General features: G+C 44.3%; 1 protein-coding gene across 3 annotated transcripts in view; it reads left to right on the top strand.

The window, feature by feature from the left end:
- The window catches only part of THSD1 (thrombospondin type 1 domain containing 1), a 44,717-nt gene extending 21,264 nt beyond the window's left edge, over positions 1–23,453 (top strand). The window contains exons 3-5 of one of the 3 annotated variants that reach the window (XR_004991231.2): positions 9,372–9,530; positions 15,632–17,073; positions 23,443–23,453. Coding sequence is in view for 2 of the 3 variants with exons in the window: in XM_036456955.2 (XP_036312848.1) it covers positions 9,372–9,530; positions 15,632–17,019 (1,547 nt within the window). In the remaining variant the exon portion in view is untranslated. Of the gene's footprint in view, positions 1–9,371; positions 9,531–15,631; positions 18,623–23,442 lie in introns of those variants that run through there. The other 2 variants (XM_036456955.2, XM_036456956.2) reach the window with 2 other exon arrangements.
- Positions 23,454–26,851: the final 3,398 nt, after the last annotated feature.

The following is a 26,851-nucleotide window of genomic DNA, read 5'->3' as shown; positions in this document are numbered from 1 at the left end:
TGTAGAGAGGGGGAAAGGGTTCCACTGAGTTCCTTTTCCCTATGTCTTATAAAGGCTGCAGATCCTGGTGCCTTGATATCCCCTCTGATTGGTCACTATTCCCTTAGACTGGTTACTATAGTAACTCCTGGGCTCAAAGGTGGAACCTTACATGTGAGGTTCTTCTACCCTCCCCCACCTTCCTTATTGTTTTCCTGTTCCCTTTGGGCTTTCTTCTCCTTCTGAAGGAAGGGCTTCCTTCCCTTTATTTTGTAAATATAGACCTTCTGCTGTTCCCAGCTCCCTCATTCTATGGAAATGTACCTGTTGCAGCTTTTCAGCTTCCCTATTCTATGAAATATACCTCTGCTGCTCTGCAGCTCTGTACTTCCTCATGGTCCCCTCAATTTCCAAATTTTCCTAAACCTGTCCTATTTTATCCCTAAAATTCCTGTTTCACTATGAACTTACCTTGTCAGGACTGCTTTTTCTGTTCCCCATAGATTTTGGGTTGCTGTGTGTTCATTTTCATTTGTTTCCACAAAGTTTAAAAAAATTTTTTTCCTTGCTCTCTTTGGTAATGTATTGTTTAATAACATGATATTTAGCCTTCATGTGTTTGAATGCTGTTTGAGAGTTTTTATTGTAGTTTATTCTAGTTTCATGCCATTGTGACCTGAGAAGATGCTCGATATGATTTTAATCTTTAACTTGTAGAGACTTAGTTTGTGTCCCTAACATGTGTTCTATCTTTGAAAATGTTCCATGTGCACTGAGAAGAATGTCTATTCTGTAGCTTTGGGGTAGAATGTTCTGAAGATGTTAATTAGTTCCATCTGATCTAGTGTGTCCTTTAGAGTTGCTGTTTCCTTGTTGATTTTTTGTATAGACGTTCTATCCAGTGATTCAGTGGGGTGTTAAAGCCCCCTACAATGATTGTATTATTGTTGCTCTCTCCCTTAAAATCCTTCAGAAGTTTTTTTTTTTTTTTTAAATATATATTTGGGTGGTCTTGTACTGGCTGGGTACATATATGTTTATCAGAGTTATATCCTCTTGTTTATTGAACTCTTTAGTATTATATGATGACTTTTGTTGTCTCTTTTGATGGCCTTTATTCATTTGTCAGATATAAATATTGCTATCCCAGCTTTTTAAAAAAAATTTCCATTTGCCTGGAAAATTTTTTTCCATCCCTTCACTTTCAGTCTGTGTGAGTCCTTTGTTCTGAGGTGAGTCTCTCAAAGACAGCATATATGTGGGTCATGTTTTCTCCTCCGTTCAGCAACCCCATGTCTTTTGATTGGAGCAGTTAAACCATTTACATTTAAAGTTGTTATTGATAGTTACTTATTTATTGCCATTCTTATTCTTTATGCCCGTGTTCTTCTCTTTCTCTTAATTTCTTCTCCTTATAACAGTCCCTTTAGCATTTTTTTGCAGTGCTGGTTTGGTGGTAATATACTCTTAGCTTTTCTTGTCTGTGAATCTCTAGCTCACCTTCAATTTTGAATGATAGCCTTGCTGGATAGAGTAGTCTTGATTCAATCCATTGGTTTTCATTACTTTGTATACTTTATGCCATTTCCTTCTTGCCTGATGTGTTTCTGTTGAGAAATCCACTGACAGTCTAATGGATCACCTTACTAGGTAACTTCCTTTCTCTCTCTTGCAGCCTTTAAAATTCTTTCTTTTTCTTTAATGTTTGTCATTTTAATTATTATATGCCTGGGTATGGGTCTTTTGTGGTTCATTCTGATTGTGATGCTGTGTTTCCTGAACTTGAGGAAACTCATTCACCAGGTTAGGGAAATTTTCTCTCTTTATTTCTTCAAACAGGCTCTTTATTCTTTTTTGAGATTCTTCTACTTCTAGTACCCCTATGATTTGAATTTTGTTATATTTCATGTTCTCCCACAGCTACCTTAAACTCTTTTCCTCCTTTTTAATTTTTTTTTCTACTTGCTGCTCTGAATGGGTGTGTTTTTGTTTTTGTTGTTGTTGTCTTTTTTTCCTATCTTGTCTTCTAATTCGCTGATTTGGTCCTCAGCTTCTTCTAGTTTACTATTGAATCCTTCTAGGGTGTTATTTATTTCAGCTATGGCATTTTTCATTTACAATTGATTCTTATTATTTCACCCTCTCTTTTCATGTTGGTGTAGTTCTCAGTTGGTGTAAGTCCCTTATAATTCTTATTAAATTGCTTATGATTGTCACTGAATTGTTTGAGCACCCTTATCACCATTACTTTGAATTCTTTATCTCACAAATTGCTTGCCTCCATTTCATTTAGTTCTTTTTCTAGCACTTCCTCATTTTTTTCATTTGGAGGTTGTTTCTCATCTCCCCAGTTTTTCTCTCCCTTTGTATTCATTTCTATATATGAGATCACACTGCTATGTCTCCCAGACTTTGTGGGGTTGTCTTATGTAGTAGGTATTTCTGTGGGACCCAGTGGTGCAGTTTCTTAGATCACCTGAGCTGGGTGCTCTAGGAAAGCCCCTTGCTTGAGTTATTTAGTTTCTCCTGTTGTAGTTGAATATTGAATGTTATTGTCCCATTTATGGATGGAATCACCTCTCAGGCTGGCTGACTATATGGCCCATCCCTGACCATATATCATGGAAACTATTGTGGAGGTACTGACAGAACAGAACAAAATACAACACCACAAAATGCGAAATAAAAGAAACAACATACACACACACACACACACACAAAATATCCCTACAGCAACAATACAAGCAACCACTGGAGAAGAGAGAATTAGGAAAGAGAAAAGAGAGCAAAGATTATAAAAGAAAAGAAAGAAAAAATTTGAGGATAAAAATAACAAAACACAAAACAAAACAAAAATAGAAAAAAAGGATGGGTAGAGAAAGGGAATATGTAGGTACATAGCTGAAATAAAGAAAATAAGAGTAAAGAATTAGGGGAAAGATAACAGTTTAAAATAAAGGAGGAAGGAAAGAAAAAAAAGAAAAAAAGAAAAGGAAAATAGATAAGAAAGCAGATAGACCCAAAATAATTTAAGGAAAAAAATGAAGAAAAAGCAGGAGAAAAGGGAAAGAAAGGAAAATAGAAAAATTGCGTAGGAAAAGCAAAGAGGAAAATTAGAGATATGAACAAAAACATAGAGAAAGTCTCCAGGTGTTTTCTGTCCTTAGATATAAATTTCTTCAGCTGGATCTCAGTTGGTAATTCTGGGTATTCATTCCTCATTCAATTCAATTTTATTTCCAGTCTGGCCATGGGAGGAGGTGCAAGAAAGGTCTGCCTATTTGGCTGTCATTTTTGCCTCCTCCTTGGTGTATGCCAAGGAGGTATTTTTTAAAATATTTTGCTGAATTTGACTTGCTAATATTTTGTTGTGGATTTTTGCAACTGTGTTTATAGGGGAAATTTGTCTATAATTTTCTTTTCCTGTAACATATTTGTCTTATCTTGGAATTCAAGTCATATGGCCTTGTAAAATGAGCTTGGGAGCCTTCTCTCCTCTTGAATTTTTTGAAACAGTTTGCAAAGGATAGGTGTTACTCCTTTTTTGAATGTTTGGTAAAATTCATCTATGAAGCCATTGGATCCAGGAATTTTGTTTTTGGGGGAATTTTTTATTACAGATTTTATTTTATTGATAATAATCAGTATGTTCAGATTTTCTGTTTCTTTTTGACTCCGTCAAAAGATGATTTTGTGTTTCTAGGAATGTACCCATTTCTTCCAATTTGTTAGCATATTGTTTGTAGCATTTTCTTATAATTCTTTGTATTTCTATTATGTCAGTTGTCACTTCTCCTCTTTTTTTTTTTAAATCAATCTTTATTGTTCATATTATTACTAAGGTTCCTCATTCTTCCCCCTTCCATCAGGATCCCACCCCACCCTCCACCCCCTCCCCATCCCCCATTGTCCTCATCCATAGGTGCACAGTTTATGTTCAGTCTCTTCCTCCCTCCCTTTCCCCAATAGTAAATCCCTTTTCAGATAGTAAATCTGTTACTTAGCATTTTCTCATATCAATAATACCTCCACATGCCCAATAATACACTTCACACAAAAAACATTTCCAAATAGGTCAACCAGCCTCATCCAGGCCCCACCCAAGGCACTCACAGATCAACACCTCAGCGCTATACTAACTCAACACATCCAGATCTAAGCCTTCATCACTTGATTGAGCAGACCCTCAAGTTCCCGCAAAAGTTTCCAGCCATGTCTGAGGGGCAGCCGTGGGGGAGGGGCAGGCGAGGAGCGAGCTGTTCCGGGCCTGGCCTCTGTTGCTCTGGTTTGTTCCACAACCAGCTGCTCTGGGTCTGGTCACTGCTGCTCCCGACCTAGTTGCTCTGGACTTGGCTGTTGCTGCTCCAGGTCTGGCTACACCCGACCCAGCTGCTCTGGGCCCGGTTGCTTTGGGCCTGGCCGCTCAGGGCCTGGCCGCTCCCAGCCTGGCAGCCGCTGCTCTGGGCCTGGCCGCACCAGACCCGGCTGCTCCAGGCCTGGCCGCTCCCAGCCTGGCAGCCGCTGCTCCAGGCCTGGCCGCTCCCAGCCTGGCAGCTGCTGCTCTGGGCCTGGCCGCTCCCAGCCTGGCAGCCGCTGCTCCAGGCCATCACTTTTCCTCTTTAAGCTCTGATTTTATTTATTTGGGTCATCTTTCCTTTTTATTGATGAGCCTAGTTAAAGTTTTATCAATTTTGTTTATTTTTTCAAAGAACCAGTTCTTGGTTTCATTGATCTTTTGCATTTTTTAGACTGTTTTTAAAAATTTCTGCTCTGTTCTTTATAATTTTTTCCTTCTACTCATGTTGGACTTTGCTTGTTTTTCTTTTATTTATTTGAGACTTTTATTGTTTCTTAAGGTAGGCCTGTACTGCCATGAATTTCCCTCTTAGGATTGCTTTCACTGTGTCCCATGTATATTTTGGTAGTTATTTTCATTTTCATTTGCCTCAAGGTATATTTTGATTTCTTCCTTGACCTCACTGTTAACCCAGTCTTTGTTTAGTAACATATAACTTAGCCTTCATGTGTTTGTGTTTTTCAGTTTTCTTCTTGAAATTGATTTCTAGTTTCATACCATCATGGTTGAAGAATATGCTTGACACAATTTCAGCCTTTTAAAATTTATTGAGACCTGGATTTTGGCCTAAGATGTTCATCCTGGAAAATATCCCATGTGCACTTGAAAATGATGTATATTTTGCTGGGTTGGGTGATATGGCCCACAGGAGATATGGCCCCTGTGGGCCATGTGGGAGGAGGGTTTAACACACAGGGACCATGACAGCAGTCCCTCTGCCCTTCACAGGTCTAAAGGGGGTGTAGATTTGGAATGCCTCATATAGTCTCTCATAGAAAACTGCTGGACTTTCATCAGGCATCTGAAAAATCTCAGAGATTTTAGCCATTGGGCTTCTTGGCTCTGGCCCTGACCCCATGGAGGAAGGCCAGCCAGTATCTTTCTAGCCCGGTCCTTCCGTCTTCTGAATTCGGGTTCCAATTGGGTTCCCCATTGGGGAAGGCCTCCCTGGCCCATCTGTCTGTGTCTAATATTCCTGCCGGGACCTGGGTTTGGAGCCACTTCCGAGCCTCTGTTACTACTCTCCTGTGCTCCTCAGTGTTAAAGAACGTGAAAAGGAGCTGCTCTCAGTCCACCCAGGTGGGCTTCTGGGTCTGGAAGATCGTTTCTAGGAGGTCTTTCATGGCCTGAGGTTTTCAGAATCAGCTGGGGTGTGATGTTTCCAATTCAAGATGTCACTGGGGGTAAAGGGCTGATAATAATAATAGACTGGCCCTCCCTCCTGCAATGTCCCATCTTTGCCAACTACTTTGGCACCGTGATTCTCCCTAAGAGGGATCTGACGTGCTGGTTGTCGCCTGGGCCCTTGATTGACTGAACGCAGGCGCCACCCATCTGGCCCTGGAGAGCCCGGCTGAGGAGAAACGGAAGGGGCGGTGCTTCTGGATCTTTCAGGCCAGCTGGGGAAGCCCTTGGTGCTCCTGTGGCACATATGGAGATGGCAAAACTAGCAGGACTTCCTCAGGGGATCCTGGCAGAACAAGGGGTTGGGTTCCCTTCTGAGAGACCTGCTTCTTTTTTCCTATTACTAAAGCCTTACAGAACCGGACCCAAGGCGGTAAGGTTTGAGTAACTCCCAACTAGCTGTCTGTGTAAGGGAACTGATCTGGGTGTCCGGGGTCTGCTGTGACTACATTCCAGACTGCCCTGACCAGTCCTACGCCTAAAGAGCCTTCCAGGAGCCAGCCGACCCCAAAGGCTGGCCATTCTAATTCACAGAATTTCCTTAGTGTTTTGGGGTTCATTTAAATATCATCATTCTCAATAAAACCCTTTTCAAAATTTTCCAACATGCAGTTGAGAACAGTGGGTTTACTTTGTCCCAATCCCAGGATGATCAGTGGCGAGAGACAGACGAGGATGCAGGGAAATTTACTAAAAGCCTGGAGGGTCTCCTTAAAGAAAAGATCCTTAATCAGCACAGGCAGGGGCAGGGTGGGTAAAATCTCTCTGCTCCTGAAAGTCCCAGTCCTATACAAAAGAGATATACCACTGAGGTACGACTCTGAGACAAAAGAGACAAAAAAAGCCGCAAATACCTTTAAATCTACCCCGGAATCCCAAATTTTCAACACAACACAGCAAAATCACAGAGCAGACCAAAGCCCCTAGTACACAAACATAGACAGGAATTTTTATCCACTGTCCCTCTGTGATGGAGAGCAACCATCTCTGAGAAAACTGACTCAACAGCGCTGCTTGAGGCTTCTGCAGACCATCACAGGTTCAGCCTTCAGTAAATCTAACGTTTTAACCAGAGGAGCAAACAGAAAACCAAAGTAGCTTTGACTTTCACACAGACCAGTTTATCAGCAGATAATTATACCAAGACAGACAAACATCCGTACTCACACTCTCTCAGTAGACTAGCCCAGACTGGAGCTGAGCAGATAATGTCCAACTCCCCAGATGGGCATGGGGCACTCCGGGCACCCGCGCCCCAGAAAAGAATTCTCCACCGGCTTCTCTGTGAGAACCTCCGGGAGGAGTTAAGCTGCGTCCAGCCCCCCTTCTCGGTTATAAATTGGCTAGTCCCACACAAACAAACAGAAGAGTGAGCCCATATTCCTTAATCGACTTTGAATTCACTCACCTCCGGAGCCCTGATTCCTGATTTACCTGAGGAAGTCCTATGACTTCTGGGGAGGTGCTCAAGCGCCCCTTTCACTCATTTGGAGTGGGCCTGACTGACTGGGGCCCCTAACTTACAGATTCTGTCGGCAGGTCCAGAGGTGTCCGTCCACTATTCCAGATGCCAGCTGGGTCCTGGGCTGAGGTCCGGACCTCTCTGCGTGCGCGCTCCTCCCCCTCCCCCGGCCCCCCACCGCCCCGTTCATTTCTGCTAAAATCCGCAGTGCACACCTTCCGGAGGCCTGTCCCGGGCCTCCGGACCCCGGGCCCCAAACCCTGTCTACTCACCGGAGGCAAGAGCCAAACGCGGTTAGCTTCTTCGTCAGCGAACCAAATGTTGCAGAAGACCAAAGAAATACCGAGCACGCTTCCTTGAGAAAGGGAGGGACCCGTTTATTAACACTAGTGGACTCCGGGAATAATTTCCAAATCAGAGTGAAGAAACATGCAGGGGGCTTCACTTCTTATAACCTTCTGGGGTCTTTGTCTTGCAGATATGGTTCCGCCCCCTTTCGTGGGCTTATAGGAAGGCCCCCAGGTGTTGGGGGTCCCCAGGCCGTATCCGAAGATCTGTCCTGGGGCCAGCGATAACGGCCCTCCTCTCCGCCCCTCCCCCCCAGGACAGTGCATTGTTCATTGTTTTTAAGGCCTGACATACCTTGCAAGACCAGTTTCCTCCTCAGAATCTTTAACATGTTAATCATAGTTATCTTAACTTTTCTGTCTGATAATTCCAAAATTTGGGTCATGTCTGAGTCTGGTTCTCTTGATTACTTTCTTTTAAATATATTTTTATTGATTTCAGAGAGGAAGGGAGAGAGAGAAAGAGATAGAAACATCGATGATGAGAGAGAATTATTGAACAGCTGCCCCCTGCATGCCCCCACTGGGGACTGAGCCCACAACCCAGGCCTGTGCCATTAACCAGAATCGAACCTGGGACCCTTCAGTCCACTGGCCAAGGCTCTATCCACTGAACCAACCTGGGGATCACTTCATTTCTTGATAGTTTGTTGTTTTTTCTTGCTTCTCTGTGTGTTTCATAATTTTTGGTAGAAAGTTGGACATCTTACTTAAGGCTGTATGTATCAATCAATAGTGTTTTCCTGGAATTGGGCATGCCCTGTTTTTACAGCCCTTTAATGTGGGGGTGATTCTTCAATCTAGTAAGGAATGACCACCTTCAGTGCATAACGGAGTTCAACATTTTCTAATGTTACTGTGTTCAGGGCAGGATTGGGTGGCCAGAGGGTTTTGCTCCATACTTCACTTGTACCTCAGCTTTAGGCTTGAGTCTGTACATGTATGTTGTTGTTATCTGACATTTGGTAATTGCTCATATGGTGCAGGGTTGGGGATGTGCTACGGCGGTTGGAGAGCATACTCTTCTGCCAGTTCAGTCTTAGTCTGAGACAGGTACTGTGCCCCAGAGTCTCAGTGATGGCGCCTTCTTAAGGACCCTGTGCCTCCCTAGTGGTAGAAGCCCTCTAACAATCCCGGCCCAGTACATTTTTCGCTCTGTCTTCTCTTTTATTTCCTCACGACACTGGGTGCCCTTGGAGTGACAGGTTTTCTGCCTTGTCCCCAGTGGTTGAGGCTTTTGCTGACAGAGCAAATGGGGCGGAGCATCTGGATGAGGCTTGAATTTTCCCATCATGCTGCCTCTTCCCTTCTCAGGCCTCCACCTAGAGAGGGAGCCTTTTTCTATCTTGCACCCCCCCCCCCTTCCCCTCAGTCCTTTTTGTGAAACTCTGGTGAGATCCGTGGCCCCCCTTGAGTACGCGGGGTCCTGTGTTTTCATGCTAGCCCCAAGCAGGCCGTTCATTACATTTTTAATGACTTCTCTTCACCAGCTTGTATGAAGCCTGGCACCTGCCCCAGGAAGCAATGTTTGCACCCCGTCTTTCTGAAGAGGCGCTGTCTTTCCTTATATTTCAGACCATTCGTTTGCCCAGTGACTTTAGTTCTCTGAGGGTTCTAGAAAGGTTAATATTTGAAGTTTATTCAGCTTTCCTTTGTTTTACAATCAGAGGCAACAACACTCCAGCTTTCTACATCTTTGAGAATGTTTTTATTTACTGCCTTTTTAAGGCCCAAGATTTGAGTTTTGCTGCTTCATTTGGGTACAGTTAAACTTTGATTCTCAAATGAGCTAGCATTAAAAGCATGGCTAATGTCCTTGCAGAAACTTGGGGACTGTGGCAGCCGTGGAGCCGGTGTAGCGCCACGTGTGGGGATGGTGTCAGAGAGCGTCGCCGCCTGTGCCTCACTTCCTTCCCCTCCAGACCTGGCTGCCCCGGAATGTCCTCGGAGACCTCCCGGTGTTCCCTGGAGGAGTGTGCCGGTAGGTATTCTTCTTCCTCTGGGAGTCCCTCCCAGGGAGCTTGTTGAGCCAACGCCCACCTGAAAATGACCAGTGTGAGCCCAGGAGTGACTCATAAATTCTCTATTTCTCTTGGCTGTCCTAACCCTGTATTCATTAGGGTGTCATTGACTGACAATAGCTTGCCAGTGAGATTACAGGGGACTTAACACTTCAGATGATAGGGAAATGACAAGTAACTTTGTCTAACTTAAAGATTCAGACATGAAATTATTTTTAAAAATATAAAAATGGGAGAGGTGTTCATTTCCCCCCAGGATTTTTTTGTTTTTACTTTTGTTTTATTTCTCGCTCCTTCTTCTCACCAAAATTAAAATGTTATTTCCCCCATTATCCCAAGGAAGCTCCAAGGGACCACACAGACCATTGTTTGTCAAAATGGGGAAGACTTATCCCCTAGAGGGCCCTGTGTTTATACTTACCGGCCCTACCCAGGAGGAGAACGTGGGGAGAGTTCTTGCCATCACTGAGAGATTGGCCTTCTCTTCACCCTCTACACATCTTGAAGGCTCAATAAGAATTTGATGAGAACTGATCGTAGATGTGATGGTCACGTGGCTCCATCAGGTTTGCTTTAGTTTATGGAACGGAATTCCATTCATTTACCACAGGTTACAGCAGTAAAGAGCCCTTGTTCTTCCTGTACGCCATTCCACCTTCTGAAGTCTAACCAGTTGCCCACTTAGTTGGCCAGCCTTTGCTCTGGTCCTGACTCTTAGATAAAATCCTCCTGTCAAGACCTGACCTTTCCCACTTTCCAATTTCAGGTGTGAAAACCATCTCTACATCATTGTCCTTTCTCATCTTGAGAAGTTAGGTGTTTTTCCGTGCTTGGATCTCAGGGTATCTTTTAGCCAAAACTACAGGCACCTGGCAACACCTCGGTCAGTGCCCAGGTCTGCGCTGGGTAGAAAGGTGGCAGGATTAAGTGTTCTCACTGCTTCTCATCCTACCCAGGGATTCTCACTTAGCAGCCCTGATACTGAGTCATTAAAGCATGAGTCAGCCAGTGCTGCCCCCTTGCTTCCATCAGGGTGACGTCCAGTGCTGCGTCCTTCTTCCCTTTATTCCAGTATCCTAAAGATGTTCTCACCTGTGTATTTTTTATATTACAGCTTCAGACCCAGGCTCTTTCCTAGCCCCGAGCTCTCCCCTCTTTTTTCATAAGCCTCGGGCCACACCCTGAGTGTGTTCTTGCTCCAGTTACTTCTCATACTGTTTTCTAAGGCTCTCTCTGTTTACTCTTTTCTTTATAAGTTTCCCTCCCTTCCCATAGTTTTTTCCTTCCGTATAACTTTCTTCAAATACATGTATTCCTTTGAATTCTGAAATGTCATGTGTGTTAACATATCCCATCTAGAGTTCATAATTCTCAAATGAATTTAAAGTTAATTGCCACTGGCTTTTACTGCACCTTGATCTTATTGGAGTGGCCATTTACTGACCATCTGCTATGTGCCATCACATTAAATAATCATCTCTAGAACAAAATAGATCCAGAGACATAGAAGCAGGAAACAAACTATGTAATCTCAGAGGGAAGGGGGGGGGGTGGTGCAAGAGAAGAAATTAACCGAAGAACTTATAAGCATAACCCATAGACACAAGAAAATAGTGTGTGTGGTGAAGGCCTGGGGAAGGGGGGTGTGGGCTAGATAGTGTCAATGGGAAGAAAAGGGGACATCTGTAGTAATAATTTCAGCAACAGCAGTAACAACAAATACATCATCTCACTTAAAGCTCTCAACTCTACAAGGTAAGGATAATTATATTGGGCTCAGATCTTGAGAGCGTACTGCCTACCAAGAATTTTCCTAAGTGCCTTGCACACATGAAGTAAGTACATTATTATCTTCACATACAAATAAGGACTTGGTGGCATAGAGAGTGTAAGTGACCTGCCCAAGGCCATCCAGCTGGAAATCAGGGACTAGGTCTGACTCCATACTAAGCTACCTATCTTGAATATATATACCGGCCAATGTAGCTTTCTAGAAACATCAACAACCTGAAATTAGCAATCACTTTTAAAAATATATATTTTTTTTATTGATTTTTTACAGAGAGGAAAGAAGGATAGAGAGTTAGAAACATCGATCAGCTGTCTCCTGCATACCCCCTACTGGGGATGTGCCTGCAACCAAGGTACATGCCCTTGACCGGAATCAAACTTGGGACCCCTCAGTCCACAGGTCGATACTCTAGCCACTGAGCCAAACCAGTTTTGGTAAATTAGCAATCATTTTTGAGGACATGTGGTGTTATTTCATGTTCTGGCATCTTAACTCTTTAATGAGTGGGAATTAAAAATTCGTACATTATAAATTAGCAAAAAGGGTAAGTGCTACAGGCATCCCTACTTCTTCTATAGGAGTCCTCAGATAAATGCTTATGTGGATAAATATGATCATTTCTTTCAAGTGTCCTCTGTCTCCTAATCAACCTATCTTCCGCTCCTATAGAGATCTGTTTGCAGGCTACTTAGCATCAGGAAATCTACATTTCAGGTGAAAGAGGAAAGACTAGATGAGGCAGAGATGGACGAGGCTGGTAGCTTTCAGGCTTTGCTCCTGCTGTGGCTTTGAAGGGACCCAGCCGTGTCACAGCTGACAGCTCAGTGAAGAGCCCTCACTTAGCTGCTCTCCTTGAGCTCAGCAGCCACCACAGGTGAAAGAAGTGATAAGTCAGGAAACAAGTCTTTCATTATTTGCCTACTTTCACTTGGTTGAGGATTGAGAGCTCTGTTTGGCTTTGAGAGGATGTTTTCATGCCAAGTTCTGAGTCTAGTTCTTTGTTAATTTGGTCCATCTTGCTCAACACAAGAGGAGGAGGATTTAATTGCCATTGCACCCACATTCCACAGGTGGATATTGGTCATTTTGCTGTTATCTTTTAAATAATGAATCGATTGATTAATTAATCTTTCATTTATTGAGTACCAATTATTATATTCAAGTTACTGTGACTGGGGGTGATAATATGTAGAGAAGACGTACCCCTGTCTGGAAGGGGCTTATAATAGGTTGCTCAGCAGATACTTAAACAGGCATAATATGTAGTACAATATGGGGCCTGCACTGACAAAGGTATCCACAGCATGCTTGGAAGCTCTCAGGGGTGATAACCATGGTGGGAACACCGCTGTTTGCAGAGGAGGTGATATTTGAGCTGAAGTTTGAGAGCTGGGAGGTGCTACCTAGGTGAACTTGGTGAGAGGGAGCTTTTAGCAAAGGGAGGAAAGCAAGCATGGAAAAAGATGGTCCAGTGAGACCCAGAGAACTGAAAATAACTTGAAGTGGCTAGAGGGCAGTGTGCCGGGAGGCAGTGGTAAAAACAAAGCTGGACAAGCTGACAGGAGCCAGATCCTGGGGCCTTAGTGGTTTGGACGTGTTTTAGAGGGATCTTTTCACCATAGTGCAGAGTACAAATTGGAGTGGGGAGGAGTGGCAGCAGCAAGGTCTGTTAAGAGTTTTCCAGTGACCCTGGTGGAAAATGAAGCACCAGCGTGGGGTTGCAGAGGAGGGAAGGATTCACAGACTCGGGGGTGGGGGGTGGGGGTGGTGGTGGTGGCAAATGACAGAGAGGGAAGCGCCAGGGTGAAACCCAGGATTCTCGTACTGGCCAGTGCATGGGCAGTGCCGCCATTCCCTTGACATCGGGTGTATTGCAGGAGGCGCAGGTTCTGGGGGAAGATGGTGGGTCTTGGGCATGTGGAGCTGACAGTGTTGGGGGGACATCTGTGGAGAGAGAAAAGCTAGTGGAGCCAGGATGGGACCTAGACCTCCCTGGCTCCGGAATTCATGTTTTTCTCTCCAAATTAGGTGAGTGAGTGTTATCATTGAAACCAAGAGGAGAAAAAGTCACAGAAGTGTCAAACAGTAGCAAGTGCTGCAGATTTCAAGAAATATCAAGAAGGAGCTCCTTTGAATTCAGCCATTCGGTCATTAATGACCTTGACAGAAGCCCCTTGCACCAGCGGCCCCAGCTGGTGGTCCGTGGGCCACTGGTGTTCTGTGAGGCCCAGAAGGTTGGCATCCTCAGGAGCTGGAGGTGATGACGTGGCGGTAGTAAGTCAGCAAAGGTGGACTCTGGGGCCTTGGCAGGGAGGACAAGGAACAAGCCGTGGCTGTGGCAGCAGTGAGAGGATTCTAGAGAAGTCTTTTTAAAGTGAGAATAGCTTGAGCATGTTTCTGTGGCACTGCAAGGAGGAGATGCTGGAGATAACTGATACAGAGGGGCAAGCCCCCGGGAGAAGGGTGGCCTAGAGAGCACTTGGTAGTACTTGTCTTTGTAGGAAGACGCTCTAATTCTGTAAAGAAAGAGGTAAACAGGGGTGCAGTGTCTGGTAAGTTTATGGCGGGGAGAGGATGGCAGAAGCAGCTGGGCGCACTTGCCTGATAGCTTGTGTTTTGTGTGTGACCTAGCAGACGGCCGAGGAAGAGGATTAGATAGGAGGACTGAGAAAGTGTTGAAACTCCGAAGCAGTGTTGCAGATGTTGGAAGAGAGTTGCTTAGGAATCCGTGGGAGGATTGGGAACTGTCAGCATGGGCCTGGCCGCAGTGGCTGGAATTCACATGTCTGAGTTTATCTAGGAATGGACTTTTACTGTAGAGCAGGACAAGGGGCATAACTCAATATTAGAGGTCAGAGCGTTGAGTTGTAGGGAGAGAAGAGAGACCAGGATGTGGCTGGAGATTGTGAGACAGGGAGGGGTTGCAGAATCAGAAGTTGCAGTGAGCTTGAACAGCCAGTGTAGTGACAGTGAGTGAGTGTGAGTGAGAGGGAAATACAGCCAGAAAGCGGGCTATGGAATTTAAGTTTTCAGAAGAGGAGCAACGGCAGGCAGTGGGGAGGCGTGATATGTCGGATGGACACTGAAGTCCCCTAGACGGTCCTAGCTTTGGGATGGTGAAGAAGATGGGGACCCACCCAGGTCCTAGCGACTGATGGCTGCCATGAGGTTGGGAGTTTATAGTATTTGGGGAGGAGCAGAGGAGTCATCTAAGTGGATGGCTTCTAATAAAAAGATTACAAGTTTTGTATGGAGGCGAACAAATTGGTTGACAGTGGCAATTGGAAGGAGAGGGAGGACACACCTGTTGCTGGCCCTGTTTGCTTATAAAGTTGGTGTCAAGCTTCCCCTCAGGAGGGCGGAGGAGAAGCTGTGCCCTCGGGTAAGGCCAGGAGGAGGAGGGAGTGTCGGTGGAAAGGTTCTGGATGCTGATGAGCTTGGTTGTCAGGTGTGCCAGGCACCAGAGGAGGGAGCAGGGAGCAGTGGGAGGACAGGTCCAGGGCTGGTGACAAAAAGGCTGGAAGGACTTGAATGGTGGACAGTGACCAAGGAGGACAGAGAGGTGAGGTCTGGTGGCATAAGTTGGTCTCAGGTTCCCAGATATCTCAGTGGCAGTTTAGGCTGCAGCTTCAGATGGCGTCTGAGTATTGGTGAAACATTTTGGTGACTGTGGAGCAAACCAGTTGGAGAGAGCAGGGAAGAAGAAGAGAAAAACCAATGCCACGCGGAAGGTAGGAATGGGAATGGAGAGCCATGTGAGAAAGAGGAGGCTTAACACTTAGGAAAGTCAGCTCCTGGGTATTAGAAAGGAAAACTGAGTGACATTGTCAACAGTCTTATTTTCATGTATGCATTTCTCTAACAACCTTCTTAAATTATTCTGCATTTTGAGTTTTATACTTGTATGAATTTCTTGATGTACACCTATCTCAAAGGTACACTTACCTATTGCTGTCCCATGTACCTTAAGTGGAAACTTTCCTCATGCTGCTGCTAAGTAGAAAATTTGAGGCAAGTGCCAGCAGGAGCTGTGAGCCCACGCCACCTGTATTGTGGCTTATCTGGTCACCTCACTTCTCTGGGTCTCCGCTTTTTAGTTTGGCTTAAGCTGCCAGCAGAAATACATAGTCAAGACACATTCTAGCCCTTGGTTAGTTTACTTTGTTCTTTAACTGCTACATCATTAGAGCAGGCCCCTCAGAGATCTTACAGCCATGCAGAGAAAGCAATTCCAGAGAGTACATTTGTCCTCCCCTCCTTTGTTCGCAGCGTTCCGGCCATCCAGCCCGTCCCCTCTTCAGCCCCAGGGCCCAGCGAAGTCCAACAACGTTGTGACGATCACCGGGATCTCCCTGTGCTTGTCCATCATCGCGGCCACCGTCCTCATCACGCTGTGGAGGAAGTTCGGCCGCCCCCCCAAGTGCGGCACCCCCGCCCGGCACAACTCCATCCACTCGCCCAGCTTCCGGAAGAACTCGGACGAGGAGAACATCTGCGAGCTGAGCGAGCAGCGCGGGAGCTTCTCGGATGCGGGTGACGGGCCCCCGGGCGGCCGCGGGGACCTGGGCATCCCGCTGGCCTACCGGCAGAGCGTGCCGGCGACCCCCGAGGACGAGGCCTCGGGCAGCGAGAGCTTGCAGTCCGGCGCCCAGAAGATCATCCCCCCGCTGTTCAGCTACCGGCTGGCCCAGCAGCAGCTGAAGGAGATGAAGAAGAGAGGCCTGACCGAGACCACCAAGGTGTACCACGTGTCTCAGAGCCCGCTCACCGACACGGCCATCGCCGCCGCCGCGCGGCCCGCAGACCTGCCCTTGGACCCAGAGGGCCCAGAAGAGGCTGCAGCAACCAAGTTCCGCATCAAATCCCCGTTCCTGGAGCAGCCCGCGGCCGGGGCCGGGGACAGGCCTCCCTCCCGGCTGGACGTGCCGGCCTCGCAGGCCAGCTGCACCATGAGCCCCAGCCAGACCCTCATCCGCAAGTCGCAGATGAGGCACGGGGGCAGCCGCGGGGGCCTGTCGGAGAGAAGCCACCCCAGGAGCCTTCATTTCAGGAGGACCGCCAGCTTCCACGAAACCAAGCAGGCCCGGCCGTTCAGGGAGAGGAGCATGTCCACGCTGACCCCGCGGCAGGCCCCGGCCTACAGTGCGCGGGCGCGGCCCTGGGACCAGGCAGAGGACAGGTGTCGACCTCCGAGTCGAGGTGCCGTGGTATTTCCAGAGAAACGGGACCATTTCCAAGGAGCAGGTGGGACCAGCACTCCACTAGGCTCTCTCCCTAAACCCTGCGCCTTCGGGCAGCCCCTGAGGAAGCCAGACCTAGGGTTTCGCCAGGCAGGATTGGTGGCGGGAGGTGAGAGAGCAGAGCCGCCCAGAGCTCGGAGGGGACCGTCCCCCAGTCAAAGGAGTGTCTCAAGGAAGCAGCCTTCACCCACTGCCCCCAAAGATAGCTACCACAGGGTGAGCCCTCTGAGCCCTCCTCCGTGTAGGAAAGACCGGTGTCAGAGCTTCCCGGCTCACCCCGAGTTCGCCTTTTATGACAACACGTCCTTCGGCCTCACCGAGGCTGAGCAGAGGATGCTAGACCTCCCTGGATATTTTGGGTCAAACGAAGAGGATGAGACCACAAGTACACTTAGTGTGGAGAAGCTGGTCATCTAGTCCAAGACCAGCCAGAGACTTCACACACCTGGTGTCCTTTGCCCAGCTCGTGTTGTCAGCTGCTCATCTTGTCCTGTGGGTTGCTTGGTGTAACTGTACAGTAGGACGGAATGTAGGCAGGAAGTAACCTGTATGTGTGTTGTTCTTGCATTCTAATTCATAAGAAAGAGGTTATTTATCCTGAGTTTTTCCCTTTGTTATCCTATTTCTATTGGTTTATTACTAATAACTACAATAATAAAATTTAAACAAGACTGAAATGGGGCTTGGACTTTTGTGTGGATATGAAATATGACAGAAGGTGATTTGTGAGTGGGAAATGCTGTGAACACTTCTTTGACAGTTTCCAACTTGAAACAAATTGAACAAAGCGAACTTGCTAATCCAACTCTGACTTCTAATTTATTGTTAGAAATACGTAAGAATGTGACATCTACAGGGGCATTATTGAACATGTTTAGCAAATTAAGTCAGTTCTGACTATTACGTAGTAGGCTGTCTAGTCATGGTAATACTGCGAGATATTCCAGAAGTTTCAGGCCAGAGTTGGGTAATATCTTACATGTTTTTGGATTTTTTTTTATTCAACCAAATAAATTTGGTGACTTGACACAAAATTATGAGTTAATTATGCTTTGGAGGAATAATATAAAAAGCCGATTGTTCAGGTACTGATTCAAATGAAGACCTACCCATACATCCATCATTGTTTTGAGCAAAAAGTAAACATTTTGGAAAGGGAGGTATTGTGTCCTGAGAGCATCAGCTGGAGCATGAGCAGTGGGTGCTGTCCACCGCCCAGCCTGCACCAGCGCGGTGCCAGGACCCCAGGGGCTGTCTGAAACTGGGTGTGTGTGTTTCTGAGATAACACTATCATATTAATCAGAAAGTATGTGAATTAATATCAGGTATATGGAAAGCAGGCGGACTAGATTATGCTCTTATGGCTTAGTCTTTTTTAATTGGAAGACAGAGTAAAGAGGGAAAGAGGAAAGTCTTTTAGAAATTTAGAATCACTTTTATTTTCTGATTAAACTGCCTGTCACATTTTACAGATGAAGAATTTGAGGCTCAAGGAGGGAAATTCACTTCTGCAGAGTTGGATGAATATGGACTCATTTTTACTCTAATCACCAAACTCTCTGCTCTGCCGTCGCAGCCTTTGAAAGTCTTCTCTAACAGTGGCAAGTTCAGGAGAAAGCTGGCCCTTTGGCAGTAGACACAGAGAGATGCCTTCACTAGTTTTTTCCAAAGAAAGGAAGCTTTCTGCGGCTCGATGTTAGAACTGGTTTTGCGTCTTGTTTGGAGGTGAGGGCTACACAAAACCTAAAGTTGGGCTCCTTCACTGGAAGTCACCGTCAGATACCGCGTGGGCCCTCTGCAATAGGCGTCTTCAGCAGAGCGATCTCAGCCTGGAACCTAAAGCCTTGTCTGCATACACTTGAGTAGCAGCACTTTCCTTATTGTTCCCCGTGACCTCTCCAGTGGCCGCACCCACCCTGCCATTCAGCCTGTTTTCCTTCTTCCTCTTCATGTTTATCAGGATGTCAGCCTGCTGGCAAGATTTTGAGGACGATTGGAGAGCGCTGAATTGATGGCACACACACACACACAATAAAAAATAAAAATAAAAATAATCACAAATGCAAATACTATATTTTTCAAAGTTTCTCTTCTGTTTGTTACATTAGTGCTTAATTTGTGCCATTATTATTGAAAATTAAAACATACTTCCTCTTGGCAATGCTTTAATAATAATTATCCACCTTTCAGGAACAGGAGGAGTAGATTATTCAGTGGTGTCTGACAGCTGGTATGTGCTGATACAGAAAAAAGGAAACCAAACTTTTTAATTTCCATTTTCTTTGTTTATCATACTAGAACGCTTTGTTCTCTTTCCAAGTTCACAGGTTTGTTGCCATCCTGTGAGGACAGAGGGTACATACTCATTTCAAACCTCACAGTGAATTTCTCTACAGTATCAGACCAAAATAGCCATAAGAATGTGAAGAGTCAAGAAAAACACTATGAACAGAAGAGTTTTCTGTTAAATTATGTTCTTCCCCAATATTTATCTAAGCTAATATCACAGTCACTTAATACCAGCATATATCACATTCACCATCTATCTAGTCCAGTGTTCTGTGCCTCTTACTAAGAGTCAGTCTCTACATTTCATAGTTAATTTGGCCTCACCTCTGAGAAACAGGAAAGAAGATGCTTCAGTGTTGTCTTTGGTGGATAAGTGCTAAACTTCATTAGGAGTAATCTTACATTCTGCACCACGTGTCCCTAAGTCCTAACCCCAGTGGCTGCCATTAGGTAGGAGCTCAGTGAAGATCTGTGGGACAAAAACTAGATATTCAAAAGCCCTCAAACTATATTTGTGGTTGAACTAGAATAATTCTAATACTTCAAATATTAAACCATTGTGAATAGGATGTGTTCCTATGTGATATTGTGGAATTTTAGTTTCTAGAAGCCCCTCATTGAAGGAGAAAGTATCTCTGGAGCCTATTATAGTGTCTGTACACAGTAGTCACTTAATAAGATTTGAATGTATATGAGAAAGTGGCATCCAAGTGAATGGTGCCCCTACCTTCCTAGTGAGTCTCTTCCATTTACTCCACTGCTCTGAAGTCTGCACCACCTCTTTGGGGCAATCGCTCCCCAATTGTGACTTCTAACGTGGATTTGGTAGTGCCTATAAGGTTCTTCTTCCTCCCAATTACTGGCATCTGTCGCAGAGACATCCCCAAGACATTGAGCCACCAATCAGTGCGTGCCAAAGTATCCTGGAGCCCACCCCTTCCTGTTCCGCCCTCGGTCCAACTCTCTCCTGTTCCTCCCCTTAAAAAGACCCCAGACCAGTCACGTGCTGCTTGTCCTCCATGTCTAGGCGGCAGCCGGGCTGGGTCCCCTGTCCCCTCCCCATTCTTTCAATTCTGATTTCTCTACCTCCGTAATGAGTCCCGCTCATTACTGGGGAATAAACTTTACTTTAAATGTCTTGGTGGTCAGTTTCCTGCACCTCAAACCTTACAGTGCCCAGAGCACTCAGTATGACAAGCCCTTGCCACGACTACCTGAATGCTAATCCAGCCCTTCCTATCAATTTTCTTTCCTCAAACTCTAGTACACTTTATCCTGACCCACAAATATAAAACTGCTGCTAATTTGATGATTTCTCATTTTGTTCTAAATATGTAACTTGTAAAGCAACATTGCACAGTTTTTATTCTGTGCAGTCTCTGAGTCATTTTCATATAGTATTATGGAAACTTATAGTATTATAATACTATAAATTTATACCAGCTGATCAGGTCATACCAGCTGAGTCATGATTTGGACAAAAATAAGTAGTTTGGCATAGTCAAAAGCATACAAGTTGAATCCTGGTCCTTCTCTTTCTATATGTGTGATCTTGGGCACTTCACTTAATCACATGAGCCTTCATTTTTCAGATGTAAAATGGAATAATGGCTGCTCCAGTTACTAGTTTAGGGTGGGGACTTGAGCATACATAATTATTTCCTCTCCTCCCTAGGACTCAGTTAAAATTTTAGATAAGGTAAAAGGTAAAAAAGTTTAGAAGATAAAAGGATAGTGATTTTAATATTTTTATTTTATTTTATTTTTTAATTTCAGAGAGGAAAGGAGAGGGAGAGGGAGAGAAACATTAATAATGAGCCCTAGCTGGTTTGGCTCAGTGGCTAGAACATTGACCTGCAAACTGAAAGGTCCCATGTTCGATTCTGGTCAAGGGCATATGCCCAGGTTGCCAGTTCAATCCCCAGTGGGGGAGAGGGGCGTGCAGGAGGCAGCTGATTAATGATTCTCTCTTATCATTGATGTTTCTATCTCTCCCTTTTTGTTCCTCTCTGAAATCAATAAAAATATTTTTTTAAAAATGAAACTTCTATGATGAGAATCATCAATCAGCTGCCTTTTGCACACCCCCTTCTGGGTATTGTCCTCTACTATATCAAGACCACAACCCTGGCATGTACCCCTGACTAGAATTGAATGCAGGACCCTTTGTTCTGCAAGCTGATGCTCTATCCACTGAACCAATGAATTTCTGTAAGACAGAGTGCATGGAAGAACACCAAATGGGAGAAACTATAGGTTTAGAATGAAGAGGACCAAGACAGTGAAGATCTGTATATGAAAAGATCACCCTCCATCACTACTCCTCAACTCTGGTGCCAAGAACTCCCTGCAACCAGGTGTTCAGCTACAGACAAAAGCAAAACCAACCAACCAACCAGGAAATAACCAGGGGGACTTTTCTAAAGACAGTGAAGGATCTTTCTGAGGAAACGGGCAGTTGGAGTTGCCATTGTATCCTAGTGCAAAGCCATCTGTATCCTGGCATTTGAGATCCCTTAGAACAATGATCAGTTCTCTGACTATTCACCCAAATGGAAGCCTGCCAATCAGCCAGTTCCAATCATGGGTTTAGAGTTCTAGCCAGCCTTTCTCATGTCTCATTTTTAAGAATAGCCTGACAACTGAGAATCTCCAAATATTTGAGAAAGCCTACAGTATGATGAAGAAAGATAAGTAGAGAAAAACTGACCCCAGAGGAAACAATATAATCTAGGAAATTCAAGAAAAATTATATAAAAACTCTGCAAAACTAATTATAAAGAATATGAAATGATGTAACATTTATTAAATAAGAACATGATGCTATAAAAAAAGGAATCAGAAAATGGGAAGGAACTCTAAGTTAATGAAATATTTAATAGGAGATTGTAAGCTAAATTAGAGAAAATCTCCCCAAACCTGTAGCAAAAATATGTAAAACATGAGAGTATTAAAGTACACACATACACTGCCGGAGCCATAAGGAAAAAGTCTGGTCTCACTTCCTGGTCAGTTCCACTTCCTGGTTGAGCAAGAGCGGGAGACAAAAGCCGGTGTGTGCCAAAACTTTTCCCTCCCATATTGGAATAGCCAACCAGCTAAGAACAGGTACCCACCGCCCAGTCAATCACTTTGTGACAACCCCCACTTTTCCTACCACTCCCCTCCCAGCCTGAGAGCTTATAAACCGTTGTTCTTGAATAAAATTTTGAGGCTTGATCAGAACCCTGTCTTGCCTCCGTTCTTCGCGTTCCTTGTTTGTTTCGTTCTCTTAAGTGGTTCCTGCGTACCCCCGTTGTTGCCCCGCGGGTCGGGGCAATACACATACACACACACACACACACACACACACACGCACACACACACACAGGGGTGGGGGAAGAGATTAATCCAGAGGGGGTCCAATAAGAGAGTAATAAGAATTCCAGAAAGAGCTGAGAAACCAAGGGGAAAAGACATTAAAGAAATGATACAATGAAAATTTCCAGAATGGAAGATGTGAGCTTTCAACCATAAAGGGCCTCCTGAGTTGTGATTAGGGGCAATGGGAAAGGCCACGTATCACTTGGAGGGTTTAGTTCAATAAGCTATACAGAGAAATCCTAAGAGCTATCTTGGGATGGAGGAGTGCAAACTCCTACAAGAAACAAAAATCACGTAGGCATTAGATTGTTATTAGCTATACTAGAAGCAATGGTATATCTTCAAAATTCAGGGGGAAATGATTTTCAACCTGGGAAACGTATGCTTAGTCAAATTACTAGAGACAAATTACTAAAGACGTTGTTAGACATGCAAAGACCGAGCTTATTTGCCATATGCTTTTTTCTTGAGAAGTTATTTGAGCATGTACTCCATCAGTAGACTAACAGAGCAATAACAGGAAGATATTGGATTTAAAAACAACAGATGTGACCAAGAATGTCAGCTGTGTGGGTGACTTAGCCCCCAGCTCATATTTGAGCAAGAATAGGGCTCTAGGAAAGAAGTGTCATAGAACACAGAGTTGGAGGGTCTTGGAGATACAGGCAAAAAATGCACTAAATGAAGAAAAACAACTAGAAAATTTATAAAAGATTCAATACAAGTATGAATCAAATTAGAATTGGATGTCAGTGGTCTACAAAAAGAAAAAAGGGGGAAGAATTCTAAGTAATGGGTAGAATGGGTAATATGGTACAGGTTTCCTCTTTCAACAAGCAAAGAAAACACTAGGAAAAACATCAAGCAATCATGATTTTGAGCAGTTGAGCAGCTCAGGGTTATGACAGGATTACAGAGAAGGAAACACTTCCTGGTTCTGTTGCAAAGGAAAGTTTTCATAAACTTAATGCTGTTTATGGGTTACTGTCTGTTAGGCTCTAACCTAAGGACAAACTGTAGACGACTTAATTATGGATATAGAATGATGTGTAAAGACCCTGAGTCATGGAAACTTAAGAGTAAGAATACAGTTGGCCCTCCATATCCGTGAGTTCTGCACCGTGGATTCAACCAACCGTGAAAAAAAATCCACCCCCCCACTCCAGTATTTTCTATCCGAGTTTGAGAATCTGTGGATGCAGAGGGTGACTGTGCACTGTTCTACACCACTGTTCTACATCCATGAACTTGGGTATCCAAGGGAGATACTGGCACCAATCCCCTGTGGGTCTGAAAGAATGACAGCATAGCTTTACCAAAAGTTTGAAGGTAGAAGCAGAGGTGGGCAGTCTAGCAGTAGGAGCTCAAATATCCTCTCACTAAGTGAAGAGCCAAGAGATGCTCTCTGTATTTGAGAGATTTAAAACCAAAAGTCTAAGGAAACAAATGTTGCCAAAGCAAACAGTAGAACTACTAGTAAAAATAGCGATGTGATTATTGTGTGTGTGTGTGTGTGTGTGTGTGTGTGTGTGTGTAGGTGACATTAAGTAAGCTGAACCTTCATCATTGCTAGAGACAACACTTTATGTTATAAATAACAGCTCAGTCAGATTTGTACAGTGTGAGAGCAGCAGCAGGAAAATAAACTCAGGAAGGTAAGGTGGGATTGAGGCTGGGGAGTGAAAAGCAAGGAGCCATTGCTTTCTGTTGTAAATCCTCTGTGCTATTTGCCTTAAAACACACACACAAAAACAAACAAAAAAACAAATCAAATCAAACCAAACACAATAATCCTACCTTACAGGGTTATGATGTAGGTCAGGGATAATCTATTACTAATTCCTGGAAATGTAAGCAGTGAGTCATCTTGAGGCAATAGAATTTGCTCTTAATGTTGCTACCAACAAACCAACAAACTGCCCACTCTCCTTGTTTTTCTTATTGAGGATCCCGGATGGCTTATACCCACAGCTGCCGTATCATGTCCTCTGTTACTATTTCTGTGGCATTCCAGTGGTGAAAATTATCTCTCACTGACCCCTCTCCTCTAGATGCCACCTCAGCTGCCCATGTGGGGTCCCCATCCTTCAGTTACTGATATTGTCAATTTCTCCCTCAACTGCTGTCAAAACATATCAAACATTTTATTACTACAAATTGATTGATATAAATTTATCAATTCAAATACATACATTTAGAAACTTAATTTTAGCCTATAATCATAATATTACTCAATTAGAAATATATTAAAAAAAGCTTTGTATGTTTTTGCTGTTTCTAAGCTTCATACTATAGAACCACTTTAAAAATATTTTTCTTTAAAAATAAAGCAATATCACCCTAACTGGTTTGGTTCAGTGGATAGAGCATTGGCCTGTGGACTGAGGGGTCCCGGGTTCGATTCTGGTCAAGGGCATGTGCCCTGGTTGTGGGCACATCCCCAGTAGGGGGTGTGCAGGAGGCAGCTGGTCAATGTTTCTGGCTCTCTATCCCTTTCCTTTCCTGTCTGTAAAAACTCAATGATTGAATATATATATATATAATTAAAAAATAAAATAAAGCAATATTGTTCATTATGGAGCATTTGAAAAATAGACATAATTGCTCTATTCTACTTCATTATCTTGGGGTATAGAAAAAAATCATTTAAAATTTTTTCTAGCCCTTTATTTCTCTGTGAAAAGAAACAAAGGAATAAAATAAAAATGGCACAATTGATACACACACAACAACAACGAGGGGAAGGAAGAAAGGTAATGGAGACGCAGAGGGGGAGGGGATCCCCATTGCAGCAGCAGGAGCCAGTGACCTCGACGCCAACTCTAGCCCAGAAGCCCCTCCTTCCCAGGGTCGCTGCTCTGTCCCACCTTCTACCTGTTGGCAGGTGGACAGCGAGAAGTTGGACTTCAGGGCTAAGGAGAGGATGATCATGCTGGGAGAAGGGTACCCCAAGTTCTAGATCACTTTTTTTTTAATGTGTTTATTGATTTTAGAGAGAAAGGACAGGAGTAGGATATATAAACTGAGTGGCCAGATTATTGTGATTTCTGAACGCATAATAATCTGGCCACTCAGTGTATATCTTATATAATAAAAGGCTAATATGCAAATTGTCCCCTTGACCAGGAGTTCAACCAGCAGGCAGGTCGACCAACCACCCATGTCCCCTTCTCCTGGCCAGGCTGGCTGGACCCCACATTAAGTGGCCAGATTATTTATTTTATTTTTTAAAAATATATTTTATTGATTTTGTACAGAGAGGAAGGGGGAGAGATAGAGAGTTAGAAACATCGATGAGAGAGAATCATCGATCAGCTGCTTCTTGCACACCCCCTACTGGGGATGTGCCCGCAACCAAGGTACATGCCCTTGACCGGAATCGAACCCAGGACCTTTCAGTTCCCAAGCCGACGCTCTATCCATTGAGCCAAACCGGCTTTGGCAAGTGGCCAGATTATTATGTGTTCAGAGATCATAATAATCTGGCCACTCAGTGTATAGAGAAACATCATGTGAGAGTGACACATCAATTAGCTGCCTCCTGCACGACCCCTACTGGGGGTCAAACCCACAACCCAGGCATGTGCCCTGACTGGGGATCCAGCGGGTGAACTCTAGGTTCATGGGCTGCTGCTCAACCACTGAGCCACATTGGCCAGGTGATTTCTAAAGAGAAGGTCTCCCTTTCCTCTTTGAATACTTTGTCTTGAAATATCTTCCCCCTCACCTCTAAGGTATGTTTATGCTTCCTCTTCCTAAAGTGTCACTCCAGTCAGAAATCAGCAAATCATCCTAAACTGCTCTTTCCTCTTCATTCTTCAGATCTACTCAATATATGTATAAATGTATAATTGGAGCATTGTGTTAAAAATTCATTCAAAACTCTTGTCTCTGTGTGATTATCTTACAAATTTGATGTACAATTTGTTTCAGTGCGTTTTTAATGTTTGCTTGTTTTTTTAAAAAATATGTAAAACATTTACACAGATTACAAATTAAAACTCTATAAAAGATATACTCAGAAAAATCTCTATTCCATCTCTGTCCTTTCTAACCCCTTTCTCTACATCAGGATGGAGCAAACAGCAATGGCTGACCATCAACCCTGCCCTCAAAGGCCCCTGGGTCTCAGTGTTCCACGGTAACTGCAAGCACCTCTGAGAGAAAGTGGCTCTTGCGTTCCAGCCTCAGCATGCTTTTTGATTTCTTCTAGTTGTAGAATTTCCACTCAGCCAGCCTTCCTGTGGTTCTGGATGATGTCTCTTTTGTCTTTTTAGTTGTAGTTTTGAAGTGGTTGTGCGAGGCAGCAAGTTCAGGTGTTTACCTATGCCGCCATCTTGGTTTCTCCTCAGGGATTGTTTCTTTGTCTCCACATTTTTGCTGTCACTTTGTATTTGTTTCTATGTCTTAGATTAAACTGCTATGCCACACAGATTTTTTGGGGGTGGTTCTATGTAGTAGGTGTTTTGTGAGACCCAGTGGGACAGTCTCTCAGATCTCCTGAGCTAGGTGTTCTAGGAAAGCCCCCTACTTGGGTTATTTGGATTCTCCTGATATAGTTTGGTCTTGAATGTTATTGTTTCATTTGTGGATAGT

The sequence above is a fragment of the Pipistrellus kuhlii genome, unplaced genomic scaffold (assembly GCF_014108245.1).
Source record: "Pipistrellus kuhlii isolate mPipKuh1 unplaced genomic scaffold, mPipKuh1.p scaffold_m20_p_3, whole genome shotgun sequence".
Lineage (NCBI taxonomy): Eukaryota > Metazoa > Chordata > Mammalia > Chiroptera > Vespertilionidae > Pipistrellus > Pipistrellus kuhlii.
The sequence above is the reverse complement of the archived record's forward strand: the minus strand, read 5'-3'. Positions and strand labels throughout refer to the sequence as shown.